The 21,825-nt window shown below is 31.0% G+C and overlaps 1 protein-coding gene across 4 annotated transcripts in view; it reads left to right on the top strand.

Moving 5' to 3' along the window:
- LOC120417731 (potassium voltage-gated channel protein Shaw-like) overlaps positions 1-4,526 on the top strand; it is a 225,162-nt gene extending 220,636 nt beyond the window's left edge. For 3 of the 4 annotated variants that reach the window (XM_039579888.1, XM_052707324.1, XM_052707323.1), the window contains one exon: positions 4,355-4,526. In XM_039579888.1, coding sequence (XP_039435822.1) covers positions 4,355-4,383 — 29 coding nt within the window. In that variant the 3' untranslated portion in view covers positions 4,384-4,526. The remainder of the gene's footprint in view (positions 1-4,354) is intronic. The other variant, XR_005605501.2, reaches the window with a different exon arrangement.
- The last annotated feature ends 17,299 nt before the right edge of the window (positions 4,527-21,825 follow it).

Raw genomic sequence — 21,825 nt, 5'->3', positions numbered from 1 at the left:
GAAATCATTTGCTACGAATGGTTTCCTTCCCCCCCTGGGAGAGTCGAGCCGGCCATTGTCGGAGTAATTACAGTTTTACAGTAGTACCGAACAGTACAGTTTTGCAGTGTTGTTTCAAGCACATTTTCACGATGAGTTGCATCCCGTAAAGTTGGAAGTTGGCAGCAGATGGCCCACCGCGCGAAACTTTTCCACTTCATGGCGTGCCAGACTAAATGCCTTGTGCCAAGCAAGTCATATTCTAATTTGGCGCCACTTTGGGAAGGATGATGAAGCAGCAGCAGCAGCAAGGACGATTGTTTAATAAGTTAATACATCTCACGCTGCTTGCGGCCAGAGTGGAGGGAAGGTGGTGAGTTTATGAATAATTTATGCTGGGGAAATCGGTTGTTGGTAGCTTGTGGCTGAGATGACGTAGACTGATTTCACTGAAGAGTCAGAAACTAAGCATTAAAAAAATAAGATTGATTGAATTAATTGACTGCTCAAGTATAATATCGATATTTAAAATCTTAAATGCCAAAGAACAAAATTAAAAACTGCATAAAAATGCATCCATAGTAGGGTGCCCAGAAAAAAATGACCCCCTGCTCTACAAGCGGAAAACTGTTTTTTGGGTTATTTAAAGCATCTGTGTAAATTTTGAGCGAAATTGGTTAAGATTAACCCATTAATACCCGATCCTAAAGTGAAAAAAATGTTTTTCATACAAAAATGACTTTTTTAAATCGCTTCTAACTTTTCAGGATCGAGGAAGTAGCATACCGTGCAGACCAAACCGTAAGAAACTTGGGTTTTCCATTCATTTTTTCGATTTTTCCCATAAAAAACTTCACCTCCGAGTATCAATGGATAAATGATGACCGATTTTGCTCATATTTGTCCCAGAGTCCTAAAATAGGTCAAAGAACAATATTCAGCTTGTGGAGCGAGGTTTTGAAAAAAAAAGTCTCATATTCTGGGCACCCTAATCCATAGTCAATTTAGCCCAAAAATAATATTCAAAATGTCTTCAAAGAAAATGGCTCAATGTCTCGAAGTCATTTCTTAATGTTAAAGTGTAAACATCTAATTCAAATATTTCGTTGAATTGAATTTCCAAAGTTTTGGTAGAATCAGACTTTTTTTTAATAGCACAAAAGATTTTGAAACCCCTTCGATCCCATTTTTTGATGATGATTTTATCAAATTCGTGGTCCTGAGTCAATCGCACAACAGAAATAGAAACATTCATAAAAATGTTTATTTTCATTCATTTACAACCTTTAAAAAATAAAAGACTTGAGAGAAAAAAAAGTCACACGGCAAAAAGAATCCTGATTTATTAATTTGATTTTTCATTTCCAAAAAATTACTCCCAAATTACGTAGTTTTCAAACTATCGATTTTTTTAACCCTTTTAGGCCTGAATTTTCGAAAAATATTTTTTTTTGTTAATGATGTGAAAATGATCCTGAGGACCATACAAAAATTATAGGCTAGTTAAGAAAATTTTGATTTTTGGGTCATAAATCTTTTAAAAGAGATATGATTTTTTGGAACAACAATGAAAAAATGTCAATCAAAATTTAATCTATCATTTTTAAAGCAAAATCAAAATTTTATAATTTTTTTCAGTCCAATGCATCTTTAAGATGATATTTTTATGAACAGTCTATTGTTATTTTTTCAATACAAATGGCATAAAAATGTATAATTTCTCTGGACCGTTAATTTAATTTTCAAAGTAAAAAATAAAACTTAGTAAAAAAGTAGTAAAAAAGTAGTAAAAAATAAAATAAAAAATAAAACTAGCGGCTGCCACAATGGTCAATTCAATTTTCTTATAAAATTGGATTGTTGCCCGGTACAACCAAAATTAGGAAAAAAAATGGAAATTTTGTGCACTTTCTATAAAAATAATGGACAAAGTTTCATGATCATTTCAATAATTAAAACACAAAAATTGATTCATATAAAAGATACAAAAAAAGTCGGACGGCGAAAACATAGAGGATTACTATTTTGTTTAAAATACAAACATTTTTTTAAAAAATATTCCCTTGAAAAGGAAATAATCTAAACCGCAGCATTTTATAGTTAAAAAAATGCTATACAATTAAATTAATTTGAGCATTAACTTGATTATTTTTTATTTAAATTATTGAAAGATGCAAAATTCAAATTGAATTTGATCAATTCAATTTTTTATTTTTTTTGTTAATTAATTAAATTAATAAACTTTTGAATGTTACTACATTTCTTTTATTTTTTTTCATTTTTGTATAAAAAAATGTATTATTTATGTTTAAATTATAATGCATAAAAACAATCTGTAAGTCACTCACATGATACTTGAAGATATTTTTGATTCGTATCACATAACTTATTTAGGTCGAGAAGAGTGGGTAATGCAGGATTCTGTATTTTTTTTTTGAAAACTGTATTGTATTGTAAATGTTTCTAAAATATTGCTAAATGCTTACATATTTCATGTAACTATCTTTTTGTGAAATAAATCTAAAAGAATATTTCAAAATTTATTAAGAAATATTCGCTGACCCTTTTCCTGGTTTGCCCCTAAAAAATCTGAAAAAATAAACAAATGAGCAATTCCTACGAAATCGGTCTTTTTTCTTTAATTTTGATTTGTGTACTTTTCAATCTGGCTGAAACTTTTATGGTGCCTTCGGTATGCCCAAAGAAACCATTTCCATCATTAGTTTGACAATATAATTTTCCATACAAATTTGGCAGCTGTTCATACAAAAATGATGTGTGAAATTGTCAAAAATCTGTATCTTTTGAAGGATTTTTTTTATTTTTTTATATGTTTAAGGGGACTTCAAATGCCAACTTTTCAAAAATTTCCAGAATGTACAAAAAATCTTTGACCGAGTTATGAATTTATGAATTAATTCTGATTTTTTTTAAATCAAAATATTGGTCGCAAAAAAATTTCAACTTTATTTTTCGATGTAAAATCTAATTTGCAATCAAAAAGTACTTAAGTGAAATTTTGATAAAGTGCACCGTTTTCAAGTTAAAGCCATTTTTCGGTAACTTTTTTGAAAATAGTCGCAGTTATTAATTTTTGGAAATTAGTGCCCAAGTTTGCCCATTCTTGAAAAAAATATTTTTGAAAAGCTGGGAAAATTCTCTATATTTTGCTTTTTGAACTTTGTTGATACGACCCTAAGTTGCTGAGATATTGCCATGCACAGATTTAAAATCAGGAAATTTCTTGTTTCCTAAGTCTCACCCAAACAACCCATTATTTTCTAATGTATCTCAGCAACTAAAGGTCCGATTTTCAATGTTAAAATATGAAACATTCCTAAAATTTTCTGATCTTTTTGAAAAAAATATTTTCAATTTCTTTAAATCAAGACTAACATTTCAAAAGGACGTAATATTGAATGTTTGGCCCTTTTCAATGTTAGTCTTGATTCAAAAAATTTCAAAGAATTGCTCAAGTTTTAAAGAAATTAAATCTCATGGAATTCGTTCAACCAATTTGTTTTATAAAACAAAAAGTACCGAATAGAAATGATTTTTTTGTAAACCAAATTATTTTCTAAGAACGGCAAAAAAAAGTGAATAGAATGCATGAATTCCCATAAATTTTTACATTATTTGTTTGGAAAAAAAACCTAACTTCAATTTTTAAATTCAACAACATTGCAGATCTTGATCAAATTAGCCCATGGCAAGAGCGTAGCCAAATTAGTTAGTTTAATTAGTTTTTGACCCAATTACTATCCATACTAACATCCCCAACGGGTTAATCTCCACCTTATTACTATGCTGCAAGCTGCTGCCAAAAATTCAAATCCCTCCATCAGTCAACCTCCCAATTTTTCCCTTTCAACTTTCAACATCCTTCAAGCAGCACCGAGAGCAGCGATTTCCTCAGAAGGATCAATTAATCAATTCCGTAAGACGACGACGCAGCGCGAGCGAAAATTTCCGTCGACCATTGTTGAGATGTCATCATCTCCGCCCGAGAGGAGGAAGCGGGGGGGATGGATATTATGTAAATATGGTGCCCTCTTCTCGAGAAAATGAGTAGCGGGAAATTTGATAGGATTTTTGTTCAAGTTGGGTTGGAAGAAGGGGTGGGGGTACACTAATGAAATTATCCTTATAACTGAGTTTTTGGAAAACTGCTTGATGGGGTTGAATATTAAGCAATTTAATAAATTGTACCCGAGACATTTTAATTGAATTATCCTTATTACTTTTAGAAGGTAAGCGACTGTTTCTCGTTGTAGTGAATTTACGTTGAATTTCGTGTTCAGACTTCGTACCCTGCCCGGAACCGTCCCGTTTTCAAAACCGTCCTTCTTTCTTCTTTCTATTGGCATGCTTCCAGAAACCAAGGACCCCGTGGGAGCCGTTTGAGAGGAGCTGATCGTCGCGGCTCCACCGGCGGAGTCGAACGGCACCGGCCACGCCAGCAACGGAACCGGTCCTGCTCAAGCCCCGCCGATGGGTTCGTCGTCGTTGCCGGCACCGTCGTTGGACGCGGCGCCCTCATCTGCCACAACTGCCACCCATCAACAACCGCAACAGCTGACCACGAGCACCAGCGTCGTTACGCTGGCCGGGATGACCCCGAGTGCGGCCATTTCCGCCCTCCGCCGGACCTCACTCGGCCCCTCCACCAAGAGCACCAAGGAACGGAAACTCAAAAATAGCTAAATTTAAGAGAGAAAACAAGCAACAACAAATATTCTACAGCTAAATAACAAACAAAAACAAACAAAAAAGAAAATAAATCGTGGGACTCACGCAAATTTTGCCTTTTCCGCCTTTTTCGCTTCGATTCGATGGTTAGCTAAAAAAAAAGTCGAAAAATTCTGTACTTCATGAATTGAGAATTTAGTACGAGCCAAGCAGATTGTGACAGCGCCGGATTCTACGCGCGAGAGGATTGATTGTGGTGCGAGCGAGGAAAAAGAAACTTTGTTTTATAAAGTTGATTGTTTTACTTAAAAGCGGCTGAGCTGACTAGGTTTAGTTTCGAAACCACCCTCGTTACATGTTAAATCGGTGTTGATAATTAATTAGAAGAAATAAAGCAAAAACAAAAAAAAGAGCAAGAGAGTGATAACTTTCGGTTCAGCGAGATAGTTTTACCTTCAAATTTGACTAGTGCAAAGATTTTTTATACAATGATGAATTCTTTTAATAAAAAAAAACAAAACGAATATCAAACGCTTATTACTAATTGAAAATTGTACAGTTATTGAATCGAGATAAAAGCAAAGCAAAAATACCAACATGGAATATAACACCTATAAATATTGTACGATTGTAAATAAAGCAAAAATGATCAATAAAAAAACTACATTTAAAAAAACAAATGGAATATCGCAAAAAGAAGGATAACAAATCCAAGACAACAAAAAAAGAAACAACCAAATTGTATATTTTAGAAAAGAGGCAAAACGAAAAGTGATATCAAGTTATTTTAATCGACAAAATGAGAAAATTCGAAGCTCCAAACGCTGATTGCATCTCTCACAAAAAAAGGAAACCGAAAATGGTTGTGCGAAGAAATGTGTGTTTTAGTAAACGATTGAATGGAGAAATTAAATAATACAAGCTTCAATACAAAAGAAAAACTATTTCAGCAATCAAAAATCATTTTCAAATACGATCCCAATAAACGAAAAACTCTATGAAATTTGAAACAAATTCCTTTTTTATTTCAATAGAACTTGAATGAATGAACAAATGAACAAATGAACAAATGAACAAATGAACAAATGAACAAATGAACAAATGAACAAATGAACAAATGAACAAATGAACAAATGAACAAATGAACAAATGAACAAATGAACAAATGAACAAATGAACAAATGAACAAATGAACAAATGAACAAATGAACAAATGAACAAATGAACAAATGAACAAATGAACAAATGAACAAATGAACAAATGAACAAATCTTGAGATCTTTAAATTTGTAAATTTGGATGGATAAGGGGAAGGAGGATATAAATTGATTCAATAGTTTATAAATTCAGATGGTTTATGGATTTTCTAGCTCAAAAAAGGTTGAATTTAAACTTTTTACTAGAACAAATATTTACAAAATTTATCAATTTTTAATCAAAATTCTCTATTTTAACAACGGGAAATGAAAGTCTGTAGAAATCTGTCGAAATTTGGCTCAGATCATGATTAACACCTAAGCTCCCAAGCTCGAGAAAAAGGGGGAATTTCCATATAAATTGGGAATTTAGGTGTTGATCTTTGTTCTGGCTGACACTTGAAAAATCTGGCATTCTCTGATTTTTCTGGCAACCTGGCAACCCTGCCTGGGGTTCAATTTCTAGGGGCTAAAATCAAGTACTAATTTTGAGTCATATTCAGGCATGCAAAAGTAATTTGCTAATTAGTGGGAATATTTTTATTTTTTTTTAATTTATTAATATTTAATTTTATTTTTATTTTTTACTCAAATCATAATTATTTTAGCGAAAAAAAAACAACTAGAGGGCATTCAGTAATAACGTAATGTATTCAGCATTTTTGTATGTTTGGCGAACAAAAATACTTCTTTTCGATGAATTTGAAAAAGATATTAAAAGGTACACAGTAAAAATAATGTCAATTTGAAAGCTAAAATATTACTTTTTCTCAGAGTGGATTCATACCTGAAAAGAGGAATTTTTAACACATTTTAAAATTAAAAATTATTTCAATAAAAAAATGTTATTTTACCATAAACTCAGGAAAAAACAAAAATTTTTATTTCCCAACATTAAATTACTTGACTGGAGAATTCCATTGCAATTTGGTCAGAACATAATTTTAAACATAAAAAACCGGTATTTTTATAATTTCTTGTGTACCTACAATTTTTAAGAGGTAATATTGCTCAATTTTGTAAACATAAAATTTCTCATCATTTTCGAATGTAATATTACAATTGTTTTAACTGTGTACGATTTACAGTAAAAAAGGCTAAACAAGGAAAAAGATTTACTTTTTATTTTACTATTTACCTATATTTTTTTTAAATTTTAAACGCTCTTTTATGTTTCAAAAAATAACAAAAAGTATTTAATTTTACATAAACAGTTAAAAAAAGTTATGTTTTTATAAACTTTTAAAGGTTTATAAATTTAATGAAAAACTTTTACTACTTTTTTGAGGTTATTCGGCAATTTTTTTAAATTAGGGCGCAACCTTGTTTTTTTCACACAGGGCTGATAGCTTTTGAGGAATATGTGAAATTACAGGAAAAATATGTAATTTCACACTCCACCAAAGGAAATATTACACAGCTACTCTGGCACAAGTCTGTTACCATTCCTCGATGTTTTCTTTTTTAACTTTGTATTTCTGATAAAATTTTGAATTGTTTAAAGTAGTTTCAAATTATTTGTAACTTTTTAACCTTGATTCTTCGAAGCAAGTTTAATTAAATTACATCAAAAGAGGTTAATTTACAGATTTAAATGTACACATTTCATACACTTTTTTTAATTTTTGATGATTTTTTTCATCCCTTGGAGCAGCAAAAAATTTAATGAATATTTGCATTAGCCTTATGAAATTTTTATTAAAAATGCCTTTAAAATAAGTTTATGGATAATCCTTGATTAACTCTGTCACATTGAAGTTGGGTTACTCGAGTTTAATAGGGAACGTTTTTTTTTTTTTCTTTTTTTTTTTTTTTGAAAGAATGGAACGAATTAATTTGAATTCGATAAAGAAAATAAACATAAAAAAAAATCATTTTCACTTCACAAAAAAAAAACTTGAAAAATATTATTCATGAAAAAAATAATTGGAACGCAAATTTAATAAAGCAAAATAAACAAAAAATGGAATTGCCACATTCAGAAATTTTTTAAGAATTAGTTGATCTTTACCAAACACACAGTTTTAAGTGCAACAAAACGGATTGGTAGCTCTGTTCGTACTCGGTTTCACCCGCAATTCGCCAACTTCGGAAAATTCGCAACTCTTGCTAGGAAAGGACTTTCTCTTGGAGGGCTTGTAAATAATGAAAACTAAGAATGAAAAAGAGTTTATTCCTTTCCCCTACTCTCGCTCTCGATGTGTGTTCGTAAATGTTTCTTTAATTTATTTTTGGGTAAAATTATGGTTTACCTCAATTTCCCTGGCGTAGAATGGGTGCTGAAAGCAAAACTATTTTCACAAGTGTCGTACAGAAGCAGTAGAATCGAAAACGGCTGCCTTTCATCAACACGCTTTTATAAAATTAAGCACGTGATTCCAAAGTTATGAAACTACTCAACAGAAAGTTGTCGCAAAACCCCTGATTGACACCACACACACACACGCCCACACGACTGGAATACACACTTGTTAAAACCTACATAAAACCAACATATGGGACCAACATAGTCAACTGTACACAAAAATACCCTCCCACTTTTTCAGTTTTATTTTTCCTCCTCTCCGCTCCCCCCCCCCCCCCCCTCTCACCAATCTACATATTAATTGAAGCGCCTGAAAATATGCTACAACAAATGACACTGCGAGTGTGTGAGTTGTGGGCAGTGGTGTGACAAACAGCAAACTTTGCCAGTAAATTGGAAAACTCTGCCCTGTTGTTGATCCTTCCGGTTGACCCTCCCCCCATCCCCTCAACCCACACTCGTTTGCATGGTTGTTTGTGAGTGGGAACTTTACCATCTGCTGGACCACTTTTCAATATCAATTCTGCAAGTTTTGCGTGGAAACAGAACGGCAAAAGAGTCTCTCCTAATTTAGTTACGAGTTTTGTTGTGTTTTTTGGTTCAAAACTTTCTCACACAAAAATATTAGTTCAGACATGCAGCAAAATTTTGGAAACAATTTTCGACCACCGAAAAATTCCATGACCACCTCTTTCATTCACCACAAACTGTGTGACAACATTTCACACCAACTGTTGCTGCCCAGAATTCAGTGCCAATTTTCCACCCCTCGGTGGAATTGCATCAGCGTTGCTTCTTCTTCTTCAAAGCGAGTGGAAAACAACCCCCTCCACTTTTGGGAGAGAGAGAGAGAACAAAAGCTTTCACCCTTCCACCACGTTTGGCTTTTTCTCAACTGGGAGAAAGTTGTACTTGTCACATTCATAAGCTTTTATCTGCTGCTGCTGGTGAACGCTGCCCCTGTTCAATCCCAATCAAATTGTCACTCGAGTGCGGAACCGTCCTGGAAGTGGAAATTTGCATGCTTTTTCTGGAGTAAAAGCAAACAATTCTGGAATAAAAAAAAAGAAATATTGATTTCAACTGAACTTGAATAGTTCGAATGATGAGAGATAACTCTTAAAAATGGCTTAATTTTGCTGTAATTTTCATGATTGTTTTAAAGTAAAAACACATTTTTTAATAATGCTTTACGTATTAGTTAAATCTTAAATTTTGTAAGAAGTAGTGAAATTTATATCCTGAATAATCACTATTTTGAATAAAACAAAAGTCAGAAAGCAGAAAATAACTGAAACTGATAAGTTTTAACAAAAACGTCTATGTCTCCCCGAGCAGACGGAAATAACTTTGAAATAACAAATAAAATAATTTAATAAAATAACATATTTTGATATTTGAAAATACTAGGCCAATAACATTTTATGTTATTTATAACAGGATTTGTTATTCGTTGTTATGATTTTTTTTGTTATTGCATTGTTATTGTAATAACAGACTAATAACATTTTTTGTTATTTTTCGAACAAATCTTTGTTATTATTTTTTGTTATTTTAACAACTAATCCGATCATCCCAATAACAGTTGGAGGTATTCTTCCATAACAAAAAATGTTATTCCAAAGTTGTTTTGGCTTTCAACCAATATCAGACCAATGACAAATTTTGTTCTGATAACATAAACTGTTATTAAACTCTTATGCAAAAATTTGATTTTTCGAGAAGATTCCATAACGTTTTTTGTTATTTTAACAGTATATGTTATTGAAATGGCATAAATTTTGTTATTACCGTCTGCCCGGGTCACTAACGGACCATTTAACTGAAACATCATAAAAAGACTTTTTTGCTTTCAAATATAATTTATCATATTCAATGAGTTTTAGAATCTTTCTCCAGAGTGGTTAAATGCCGTCCAAATTTTTTCTCGAAACATATTTTTTTAATTGCAAAGATTGGCCAAAATAAATTGAGCAAAATTATTTTTTTAATTTGACATTTTGTACACAAAATATTTGAAAAAAAAATATTTGAAAGACTTCACTGCCCATGATCGCATAAATGTCCCATATGCAAAAAACAGCAAGCTGAGAAAAACGCAAGGCGAGTTTGTCCCACACATAAGGCTACGTGTTAAGTTTTCACGTAAAAACTGGATTCCCTCCCGATTTCTAGAACAAAGAGCTGGATGTTATAGGATTTTTAAAAAGAGCACATGATTTTGAACCAAACTGCATCAATAACTCAAAAGTGATAAAAATGCATATGGGACATTTATGCGATCATGGGCAGTACACAGACAAGACAGAAATTATCTTTAGCCATTTAAAAATGCAAAACTTTTTTTTTTAATTTCAAAAAAAAATTAAAGGATTAATTTTATTAGCATTGAAAATCAAACAGATAGATACAGGAATCTTCAGTTGAAATAGAGCAAATTAGCTGAAACTGCGAAAAACTGTTTGTTTACAAAAAAATAATATTTAGAATTTGTATTTCAGCAACGTCAAATTATTAAAATTATTAAAATTGTATGAAAATTTTAATTTTCCGTCAATATTTTTTCTGTTGCACATTTTTTTTAATGAATTATTTTCCATTTCAATTGAATTCTGCTGTTATGTTGTATGTTGTATGTTACATGTCATTTTTTTCCAAAAAGTTCTTTTATAAACTAATAACTTTGCCAAGTACTCGAAATTGACCAGAAAATTATATCTTGAAATTTTTGGAAGAACATTATTTTTTTCATTTAAAAGTTGAAATTCCTTAAGTAATTCATAATGTTTGGGATAAATATACCATTGATTTGACATTAAATTTGATACGATTCTTATCTCATGAAATTGTAGTGAGAAGACGACGAATTAACATTAAACCCAAATTAAAGTTTTTAAACCCCCAAAATTGTTCCAAGGCAGTTTACTCTTTGGAGAATAGTCAGCAGTATCGCTTTTCCACCTTTTTTTCTCTCACTGATCAGTTCTGTTTCCTCCCATTATTAATTTATTGCTATCAGTTTTGATTCATTTTTTCCCCTCATCGATCCCTCTTTTGTTCTAGCCTTTTCAACCCCCCTTAAATTTTTCGCATCCTTCAAAGAGTTCCACTTTTTTTTCGATCTCGCTTTCCTTCTGGTAATGTTAGCAATAATCGACTTCATCAGCGCAGTCAATGGGCCGGGAAATTGAGGCAAACAGTGACGTGTAAATAGCTCTAAACTTTATCGATTTGATTTGATTTTTTGGTTTCTCGAAGATTTTTTTTTTGTTATCCTGAAGGCAAATTGACGATTAAAGGAAAAGATTCAAAAAACAACTTTAAAGCAGAATGAAGATCGAAAAGTTCGAACGAAATGTAATGTGCTAAAAATAACAAAGCTTACTGATAACGTCTGTGTTGTTATAACAGGGAACCTCAATTCAAGCAAATCATTTTCAAAGAATCTCTTAATGAAAAACACAATGCTATGAAAATAACATCAAAACCAGCTATCATTTATGTCCACACAAACTAAATAGGAAGGCTAAAAACTGTTACGATAGTGAAAAATCTAACTCGCTGAAGAAAAAAGTCATAATTCAATGCCGTCAAATCGAAAAACAAACCGGAAAGTAGATAACACAAATAATGACAAATGGACCGGACGATAGTGGGGTGAGAAATGCGTTGATTTAGATTTATGGATATGCTAAATGTGAGGCTGCTTAGAACAAGGATTTCGGAAGCTTGGCTGACTAATACCAAATGAATGGAGGGCACTTTTTTAAGGGAGAAACTGTTGAGTGAAATTAATGATGCACCAATATTGGAATTTGAAATGAGTAGTAGGACCTGAAACTATATTTTTATCGTAAATTCTGAAATCAGGATTTTGATTTTAAATAAAAAGAACTAAATAGTAGCTCATGCAACTAGTTGAAAAATAAGATTATTCATCACGAGTCTTTCATTTACCCAACTAAGTTTATCGAGTTCGATAAATACGACGAGTGCTTAGAAAATCAAAATTTGTAACGAGTTGAATACGGCATTTTTCACAATTCCGAAAAACATTCTTTGAATTGAATTTGTTTCATCACTTGCATGATTTTTGACGGCAAGATTAGTGTCAAACTCCAAAACAGATTCCAAAAAGTGAACTTTTTAGCACTCAGATTATTGAGAAAAGTTCGTTTAAGAATTGTTATTCTAAGCTACGATGGCAAAAAAGTACGTTGTATTTCAATGGAAATGCAAATAAAAAAAAAATGTTCAAGCAACATTAAAATTAAAATGAAGTATAAATAATCGACCTTTTGTTTAAAACAATCTGTATTGTAGTAATTCACTGTGAACAGCATTTTTTTTTTTACTTTTTTATGGCGCTTTAACACTATTTTAGTAAAGTGGAAACATCAGAATCAGTAACCAAATTATGGAGAGAATAAAATTGTTAAAACAAAATACAAAATAAATTAGTACAAAACCTGTTATTTCAAGAAGAAATCATAAGCTACAAATCAGATTCCAAGAATTTAAATGAAAAATAATTAAGAAGAAACCATCAACAGGTATGAAAAAACATAGCGAATTTGATAAAATATTTGGTGGCATTAACTAAGACTGGACAAATTATATTGTAAGTTTTTGCCCCTGGGCCCTGGTCAAGGTCGATGAGGGAAAAAACATATTTGAAAATTTCATGTCTAACTTTCTTAATTTTGAAGCAAAAATTATCACAAAATGCTTTCTACATTGTTACAGTCATACTTCAACCGAAAATTGCAAATTCACAGAAAAAAAAAGTTGAATTTTGGAATGTTGAAAATTTGGTAGGTTGAATATTACCTCTTTTTTTAAGTAATATTACATAAAAAATGTGTAAAAATGTGAACCTGATGAATATTCATCAAAAACTGATGAAAATTCATCATTTTCAGAGGTAAAATTAATCATTTTTTTTGCCACAAAATCTGTCACCATTTCCTGATGAATATTACCATCATTTTTTTTCTGTGTTTTCAATGATTTTTTGTAAACATTTCTAAAGTTTTTTATGGTCCGATAAGCTATTTTCTTTCATATCATAACTCTAGATTTTTTACTCATTTTTTTGAAACAATTTTTGGTACTAAAATTTAAAATTTGCAAAAAATAAACGTTATAAAATGTATTTAAAATAGTAAAAACAACAAATTCAATACTTTTTTTTGGAGGGTGGTCCAGCCGCACATCGTTGATGTTGAAACCTCTAAACTAGGCCCTCGTTTTTGCTCTTTGCCGAGCCAGACAGGAATCGAACCCATCACCTTCCGCTTACCAGACGAAACCCGTTACCTTAATTCAATAGTTTATTACTTTATTTACAAATTTCCTTATTCTTGATTGTTAAACGGCATTTAAAAAAATATTTTATGTCGATTATTACTAGAAAACGATTTTTGCCAAGAAAAAAAACCTTTTTCTCACATTCATAACTCTTTGGAAGCTATTTCTCAAAGTCTCTAAAATCTTCTGAAGACAACAAATTGATCAGAAAAAAGCATTGTGAAAGAAAACATATTTAAATTATAAATACCTCAAATAATTATATGTTTTCATCTGTTTGTGTTTAATTGCACTTTTTTCGCAAAAGTTGATGGAAAAATCAAGCAACAAAGAAGTTATATAACATCAACCAATTTTAAACCTTCTAAAAAGCACTTTTTAATGAGTACTTCATTTTATGGAAACATTTGTAATGAAGTTAAAATTGCAAAATGACTAATTTTGCCATAGTAAGTAATAAACTTTTTCTTTAAAATAAATAATATGTAAATGAAAGACTTTTTTTAAATTTGAAGAGATTTATTCTGTACCCATTGTTAAAATATCATAAATTTGTGATAAATTAAAAAGCAAAAATATTGTCACTTATCGCATTCGCATGGAGATGGTGATCTTAGCGGGTTACAGGCTGGATTTCGTCATGCATGTGTGATGATTGTCCAGCTCAGGTCGCATAGAATTTGATCCCGAGCAGGGGCAAATAACACGGGAATACCAAATTTTGGTATTACTTGGGCAAATAACAGGGACCAAAATGTGCCCTTGGTTGCCCAGTAATAGATGGTAAAATACCATGAAATCATACCAAAATCTTGTATGTGGAAGGGCACAACAATACCAAACCATGTTATTCTAAAGGTAAAATAATACCACAAAATAAAATCATTTCAATACCAAGTTGAGGTCTTCTGGATTTTTGAACATTGCTTGAATACCAAAACTTGGTATTGCCATGGTTTTAATTTTAGGTATTCCCGCGCCCTTGGAAAATCAGATTTTGGTATTCCTGTGGTCTTCCACATACATGATTTTAGTATGATTTCATGGTATTTTACCATCTATTACTGGGCAACAAAGAGCACATTTTGGTCGCTGGTATTTGCCCAAGTAATACCAAAATTTGGTATTTTCATACCATTTTTAGTGCAACAGTTGCAGTTAGTGAAAAAACGGAAATGATCCATATGCAACAGCCAAATCTACTCACCTGATGATTACATGTTGTTCTTAGTGATATTCTTCACCACACCGAATGCATTTGACATTGATGAACGGCCTGTGCTTGAAGTTCTTGAAGCTTCTAAAAATAACAAGATTAAAAAATAAGTATTATTAAAATGAAACTGGATTGAAATTCACCAAAATTCAATAATCTGTTGATTGACTCTTTTTTCAAAGTATTTGGTTATCCCGACTTAAAAAAAAATTCCATTGTTTCAGAGAAAATTGATGAGACCTTTCAATACCAAAATGTGGCATCCTGACTTAGAAAATTTTCCACAATTTCAAGTCATTTCTGTAGGGGGTATATCAAAAATGTTTAAAATCAAGTTTGAAATTTCCGGTTTTCAATGAAAGCATTCGCTTTGAGACATCATTTTAGCGCAAAATTAATTATTTTGTCAAAATTGGTAAAAAATTTCCCATAGTTTCAGAGGAATTTGATAAAATACTATAATACCAAAAGAATACCAAAATGTGGTGTTCGACCATTGACAAATTCTGCAATTTTGCAATATCAAAACAATACCTTAAATTGGTATGATACCATATTTTGTTCTTGCATAATCCTTAAGACAAATTTTAAAGGGTCCAGGAAAACCAAAATTTGGTATTGATACCAGAGAAAGGTATTATTACGCATTTCCCTTGTTATTTACCCATGCTCGGGATTAAAGGGATTTAAAAAATAGATAAAAATATTGTCACTTATCAGACATTTATAAAGAACTTACTATAAATCATTCAAAATAAAAGATTCCAGAATAAAAAATTTCCTCAATTCAATAAACCAAGCACGTCCCAAAACCTTATCAAACGCCAACTTTTGATTAAAAGATCTAAAAACTTTTCAAACATTAGAGCCGACTTTCGAATGTCCCCTCCATAAATTAGGTCAGCAGTCTCTTCGTGATATGATTTATCACAAAACTTGCACCCTCCCCAGACTCCCCACCTTCACTAGTCACAAAGCTTCTCCGGCAAAATGTCAAACGAATAAATCAGTGGCACGTGCCCCGTGTCACCTATTTTGGAAAAGGGGTGGTGGTCAACCCGGTGGGTGGTGTGTGAAATGCACTTTTTCGCATCGGAACGAATTTCGGAAAAGTGTGTTTTTGGAAGGGGTGGGAAATTTTCCCCAAAACAAACAACAACAATATGTTTGCGTTGAATATTGAAATGAGCAGCAAAAAATAATAAGCAAGAAGGAAATGGCTTTGAAAAATGTGGCAACTTTTTCCGTTGTGGGGGACGGCAGCCTTGGGAAGAAATTAATTTTCCTTTTTGGCTGTTTATTTGTTTTGTGTTGCTAATAAGAAAGGCAGCGAAAAACAGTGCTGCAAGCAACTTCCACGCAAGGAATTGTAAATGAGGTGAAAGTTTGGCAGTAATATACGTTCAAGATGGAATTGCGATGTAGCATTTGCACATATGCTGGTGGGGAAAGAAAAGTCGAAAAGTTTCCTGAAATGAACAATGTTTTTGCTATTTTGGCACCCAACTTATGAGCGAGTCTCGACATGATTTATGCTCGACGTATAGTGGCAGTTGTTGAGCGGGAGGAGGTCGTCATATTTCTTCATTTGATGTTATTGATTTTGCTGGGAAACGATTTGCTTGAAGTGATTTCCAATTTGTTAACATTCAGTCATGAAAATCGTTATCTTTGCCTTCAGGATTCTTTAAGTTATTAAGTAAAACGAAACTGTGATTATCGAACGTTAAAACATTTAAACTAAAACTTAACAAAACTATGAATGGAATAAAAATAAAAGCACAAGTTCCAATCGAATATCCCACAGCAAAAATCGACAGCAAAATACTCAAACTCAAACATAAAATCAGCAAATAATCGTTCCGAACTACACGACAAGAGGTAAAATTATCAAATAACACATATGCTCCATACTGTTAAAAGTATGGAATATTCCGCATAAGAAAAAAAAAAGAAGCAAAAATACCGAAACAAGTATTCCACTCAAGCTAAGATGATAAGATATTGGTAAAACAAAACAAATAGCTAAATATAAACAAGCAAAAGTGAAAGGAAAAAGTCGAACATGTAAAGTAAATAGTTACACACGAACGAAGCATACCAAAGTGAGCGATATAACAAGAAAAGAAGGGATCTATCAAATAAAACCACAAACAAATAGTAGATATCATAACTAAACGAAGCAAATACAAATGAAGCCACCAACATTGTAGAAGTGTTTCTCTTTCTCTATTTTTCTTAGTTGTTGTGTACAAAAAATAGTGGGAAAACCACAATTCAACGATTCAATGACTTTTTGCGCTCTTTTGTTAACTTGAAGCAAGAATATATAAATAGATAAATATATTTCAATTTATGATAAACTAACAAAAACACTACACACAAAGGAACACAAGCAAAAGCATTATAGTTATTAAAAATTCTATCAATGACGGTGTAAGAAAACGATGAAAACACAAAATATATTTATACAAAACATAAAAAAGGTAAACAATTATAAAGCTTCAAAAGAACAAACCAGATTATTTAAAACAACATTTGCTTCTTCAATCATTTAGGGGCACCCTTAACTGCAATATGAAATTCGACAAACGAAAAAAAGATCCAATTTCAAAATTGCATAAATCGCGTATAAACATAATAAGTGGTGTCCAAATTCGATAACAAACACAAAAAATGGGGAAAAACGTAGCTGTAAATATTCGAAACACAACTCCCAGAAAAGGAAAATCAACCATAAGAGCAGTCTTGTTTGTGATTTTAAAAAACAAGTTTGATAATAATTATTATTAAAAATGAAAAGAAAAAAGCCGACGAGGAAAAGATAAAAAAAAAACCAATTTTAGAAAAATTGCTGAAAAATCCACCCGCAAAGCGTTTCATTTCAAACCCCCTTAAAGTTGTTCACACCTGCAAGAATTAGGGAGAAGACCGGCACCCGGTGATAATTGCAAAAATGAAGGTGAGTAATCAAGACAAGTTATGTTTCCCGGAGCGCGCGGGCGTGCGCGGTTTCGCAAGAAAAACTTTGCTTGCGGCGGAAAGACTGTGTGGAAAGTTTTCTCGGGTGCACGAGTTTTCCTCAATTTTTTTCACTTTAATTTCTTATTTCACTTTGGCAGTTGCAGCAGTCTGTGGGGGAGGGCATAGAGGAAAAATTGAAAATTGTGTGGAGACAAACTTTAAGATGCTCGTTAGTCGTTAAGGAAAAGGTGCATTCTGGGTAAAAAAAGCAAAGCTAAGTTTATGGACGGATCAGAGTGGGCGAGGGCAGGTGGCAGATGAAACTGCAGAATGATTGACTTTGGTGATACTTTGTCTTGTCTTGGGGGTTAGTTGGCAGGGTAAAGTTATGTGCAGGTAAGTTTTGTAGATTACAAGGAAACTTTTGCAGTGTCTTCATTTTAAGTTTCTGGTTGGACTTGTGCTGAGATTAATTACTTAACGGTAGCGAAAAAAATTGTAAGTGCTCTGGTCAACTAAAATCCATTCAGTCTGTTTCTTTTTCTTACAAAAAAACCAATTCCATTCATGAAAAAAACAAGTTACGATGAGATCAGTTTACGAACATGACATTATTTAGAATTAATTCAGTAGCGTGCTGAAATCGTTTTCAAAAAACTCACTTAGTTTGATGCAAGATATTATTTTTAAAAAAAAACTGACTTAATCCACCTACGTGATTGGTGTCTTACCCACTCCACTCCTGGACCACACAATTGATCCAGAAATAATTTTCAATAATGCATAAATTAGGGAACATTAAAAATAAAGGTTGTTTTCTGTTCAATTTTTAAATTTAATCATTTCTTTTTTTCTATTTTCCAGCTTATTTGAAGATCTTTAAGTCAACGATGTTTTGTGAATTCTGAACATGAAATAAAAACAAGGCAAATATTTTCCATCAAAATATTTTGAAATAAACAGATCGAGTGACATTTTTGTTTCCTTGTATAACTGATAATAAATATCCAATAAACAATTTGTTGTATCAAATTGAACAAAAAATATTTTTCTAAACAATCTTTAAATTTGCAAAAGTCTTAAAATTGTGAGCTTTTTGATAGGCTTAAAGTACTGATTTTGAGAAATCATGTTTAATTATTAAATCCTGTTTCTTTTTCTAAATATAATAAATTAAATTCTTATCCGAATTATAATCGTATAATCGAATTATCGTCGATAATATTTTCGTCTAACAATAACGATAATGGTTATTTCTCTGTTTTAGAAGAATTTTTTGATGAAATGCTAAAATTTTCACAGCATACCGTATTTTTTTAAAGTACTCAAATTTTCATAATTTGTTATATGGGTATCAAACGAAGCGAAATTTTACCTGCTTTTACATTCAAAAATCTCTAAAACAGTTCAAATACATGCATCATTTCGAATCGTTTGATACCTATACTGCGAATTATATTTTTTTTAGTATTTTCGAGAAAATACGGTATTTTGTGAAATTTTTTGTATTTTTTTTCAAAAATCTCTAAAATAATTAAAATACATGCAAAATTTTGCATCGTTTGATACCCATTTTGCAAATTATATTTTTTTAAAGTATTTTCGAGAAAATACGGTATTTTATGAAAATTTTAGTTTTCATTCAGAAGTCTCTAAAACTGTTAAAATATATGCAACATGTCAATTCGTTTGATACACATATTGCGAATTATAAAAAATTGAGTAATTTCGAGAAAATACGGTATTTTTGTGAAAATTTGAGTATTTCATTCCAAAAACTCTAAAACAGTGATAATTCATGCAAAATTTGGAATCGTTTGATACCCATTTTACAAATTATAAAAAATACCTAGTATTTTCGAGAAAATATAGGATTTTGTGAAAAAATTTGTTTTCATTCAAAAAACTCTAAAACAGTTAAAATACATTAAAATTTAAAATCGTTGGATACCCATATTGCGAATTATAAAAATTTGAGTAATTTCGAGAATTGCGGTATTTTGTGAAAATTTTAGTTTTCATTCAAAAAACTATGAAACAAGTTAAAATACATGCAAAATTTCGAATCCATATTGCGAATTATAAAAATTTGAGTAATTTCTAGAAAATACGGTTTTTTGTGAAAATTTGAGTATTTCACGACGATAACGATAGAACTATCGTTATCTTTATCGAACCTCGATAATTTTATCGTTAACAACCTTGAAAATAAAATTGAATATAGGAAAAAATAAATAAATTTCAGTTATCTGTTTCAAATTTCTCTGACAATTTTTAAAGAAAAGCAACTTAAAACGATTGTAATTTTCGTTTGTTTTTTATAATATTTACATATTTTTTTTGCATTTTCAATCAAATGAATAACTTTTTGGCAATATTAAAATTTAGAAATTCAAGAGTTAAGATTGAATAAGACGCAAATCTGTATGAAATTTAGGGCTTAGAACTCATTTATATTCTTCAAAATTTTCAAAGTTGCTTTACTTTAATAAGGTATAATGCATCAATCAAGGTTTTGGGTGACTCACCACACATAACATTCGGACGCCTAGAAATGAGCAGAAACTTGCAACAGAGCCCACAAAAGACCCGGGGGTCGTTAAAGTGGATTGCTTTGCTTTTTTTTTTTGCATCAATCCTGTCATTTTTTTTCTATTTTTTTTTTTCTTGATGTTAGAATTTTTAAACCTTGATCTGGGCAAAAAACAACAAATTTGTGAAAGTCTTATTCTTGAGAGACAGTTGACTACTTTTTTACAATTTGATAAAACATAATAATTTATAAACATTTATGACGAAGGAGAAGTGAAAGTGCAATACAAAAAAAAAATAAATCACATAAAAAACCATCCAAAATTTTGGATTTTCTGAAGGTCCGATTTCCCAGAAAGAAAAGAAAATGAAGTTGAAGTTTACATTCTCTTACGTATTCGGCACCAGTGTTTTGAAATTGTATGGGAATAAACAAGAACTTGATAAAACTTTTTTTTTATCAATTTTTAATTTAAATTCGTGCCAGAATTTCAAAATTATGTTACAAAAAAAAATCACAAAATGCTTGATACATCATCACAGTACTGCTACTATCAACAAATTGCAACACATTAATGCATTTTGGAAATAGATTTTTATTTTTTATTTTGTTTAACGTCTATGTAAAAAGTATTTTCAATTGCATTTTCACAATTCGTTTCATTAGATTTCTAAATATATAAAAACTTTTTGCTGTCGAAGTAAAAAAAAAAGTTCGACTCCAACATTGAAAAATAAATGCATCAGCCTTGTGAGACAATTTTCATTTCCAACACTCAAATCCAGTACCATAAAACAGGGTGGCAATGAAAGGATTAAGATTTTTTTTCTAAAATGAAAATACGAATTCAATACAAACTGATCTTGGTAAAGATTTGTTCAAAAGTACCTCAAGAAGAAATTTTTCATAAATTTTTGAATAGTTTTGAAAGTTAACTATTCTTTGAAAAACAATTGATAAACATTAAAACTCTTAAAATGTCATGTTTTCTCAATAAAAATGAGTTCGATTCAGAAAACGGGCTGCAGAATCGGATTCTTTGGACAATTTTATACTATATTTATAGTTATTTTCAGTAGAACATATTTTTTGTAAATTTGGAAAATTTATGAATCATGCTACAAAATTAGTCTTGGGGGCTATAAAATTTCTTATGAAATATGATTAATTCAAAACTTTTTTATCACTTTACCTATAATTTAAATACATTTTATAAAACGATATTGAACATAGCTATACAAACATTTCATTGTGAATTTTTCAAATGAAACATGTAAAGTATCTTACTATTTTTCAAAGCACTATTGAAAAAAGCACTTTTTTTTTGTAAAAACGTACATGAACATTTTGTGACCTACCCCAGCACTATTTGAAAAAAAAATTAAAATCCTATTAATGTCACCCCGGTTTACGGTACTTCATCTTGGAATCGATAATTTCAGGCAGTGTTCTTAAAAAATCATTTTTTATGAAAAATCCACTTTACTAGTGAAATAGTAAAAGAATGGGTTCTAATATGGGATGACAGCCCAAAAAAAAATTATGGAAATATTCACCAGAAAATGGAGACATATTTTGTGTCCAATAAAATTTTTAATATTACTTCAGGAACTGTTAAATTTCGCCAGTTTAT

The sequence above is a fragment of the Culex pipiens genome, chromosome 2 (assembly GCF_016801865.2).
Source record: "Culex pipiens pallens isolate TS chromosome 2, TS_CPP_V2, whole genome shotgun sequence".
Lineage (NCBI taxonomy): Eukaryota > Metazoa > Arthropoda > Insecta > Diptera > Culicidae > Culex > Culex pipiens.
The sequence above is the reverse complement of the archived record's forward strand: the minus strand, read 5'-3'. Positions and strand labels throughout refer to the sequence as shown.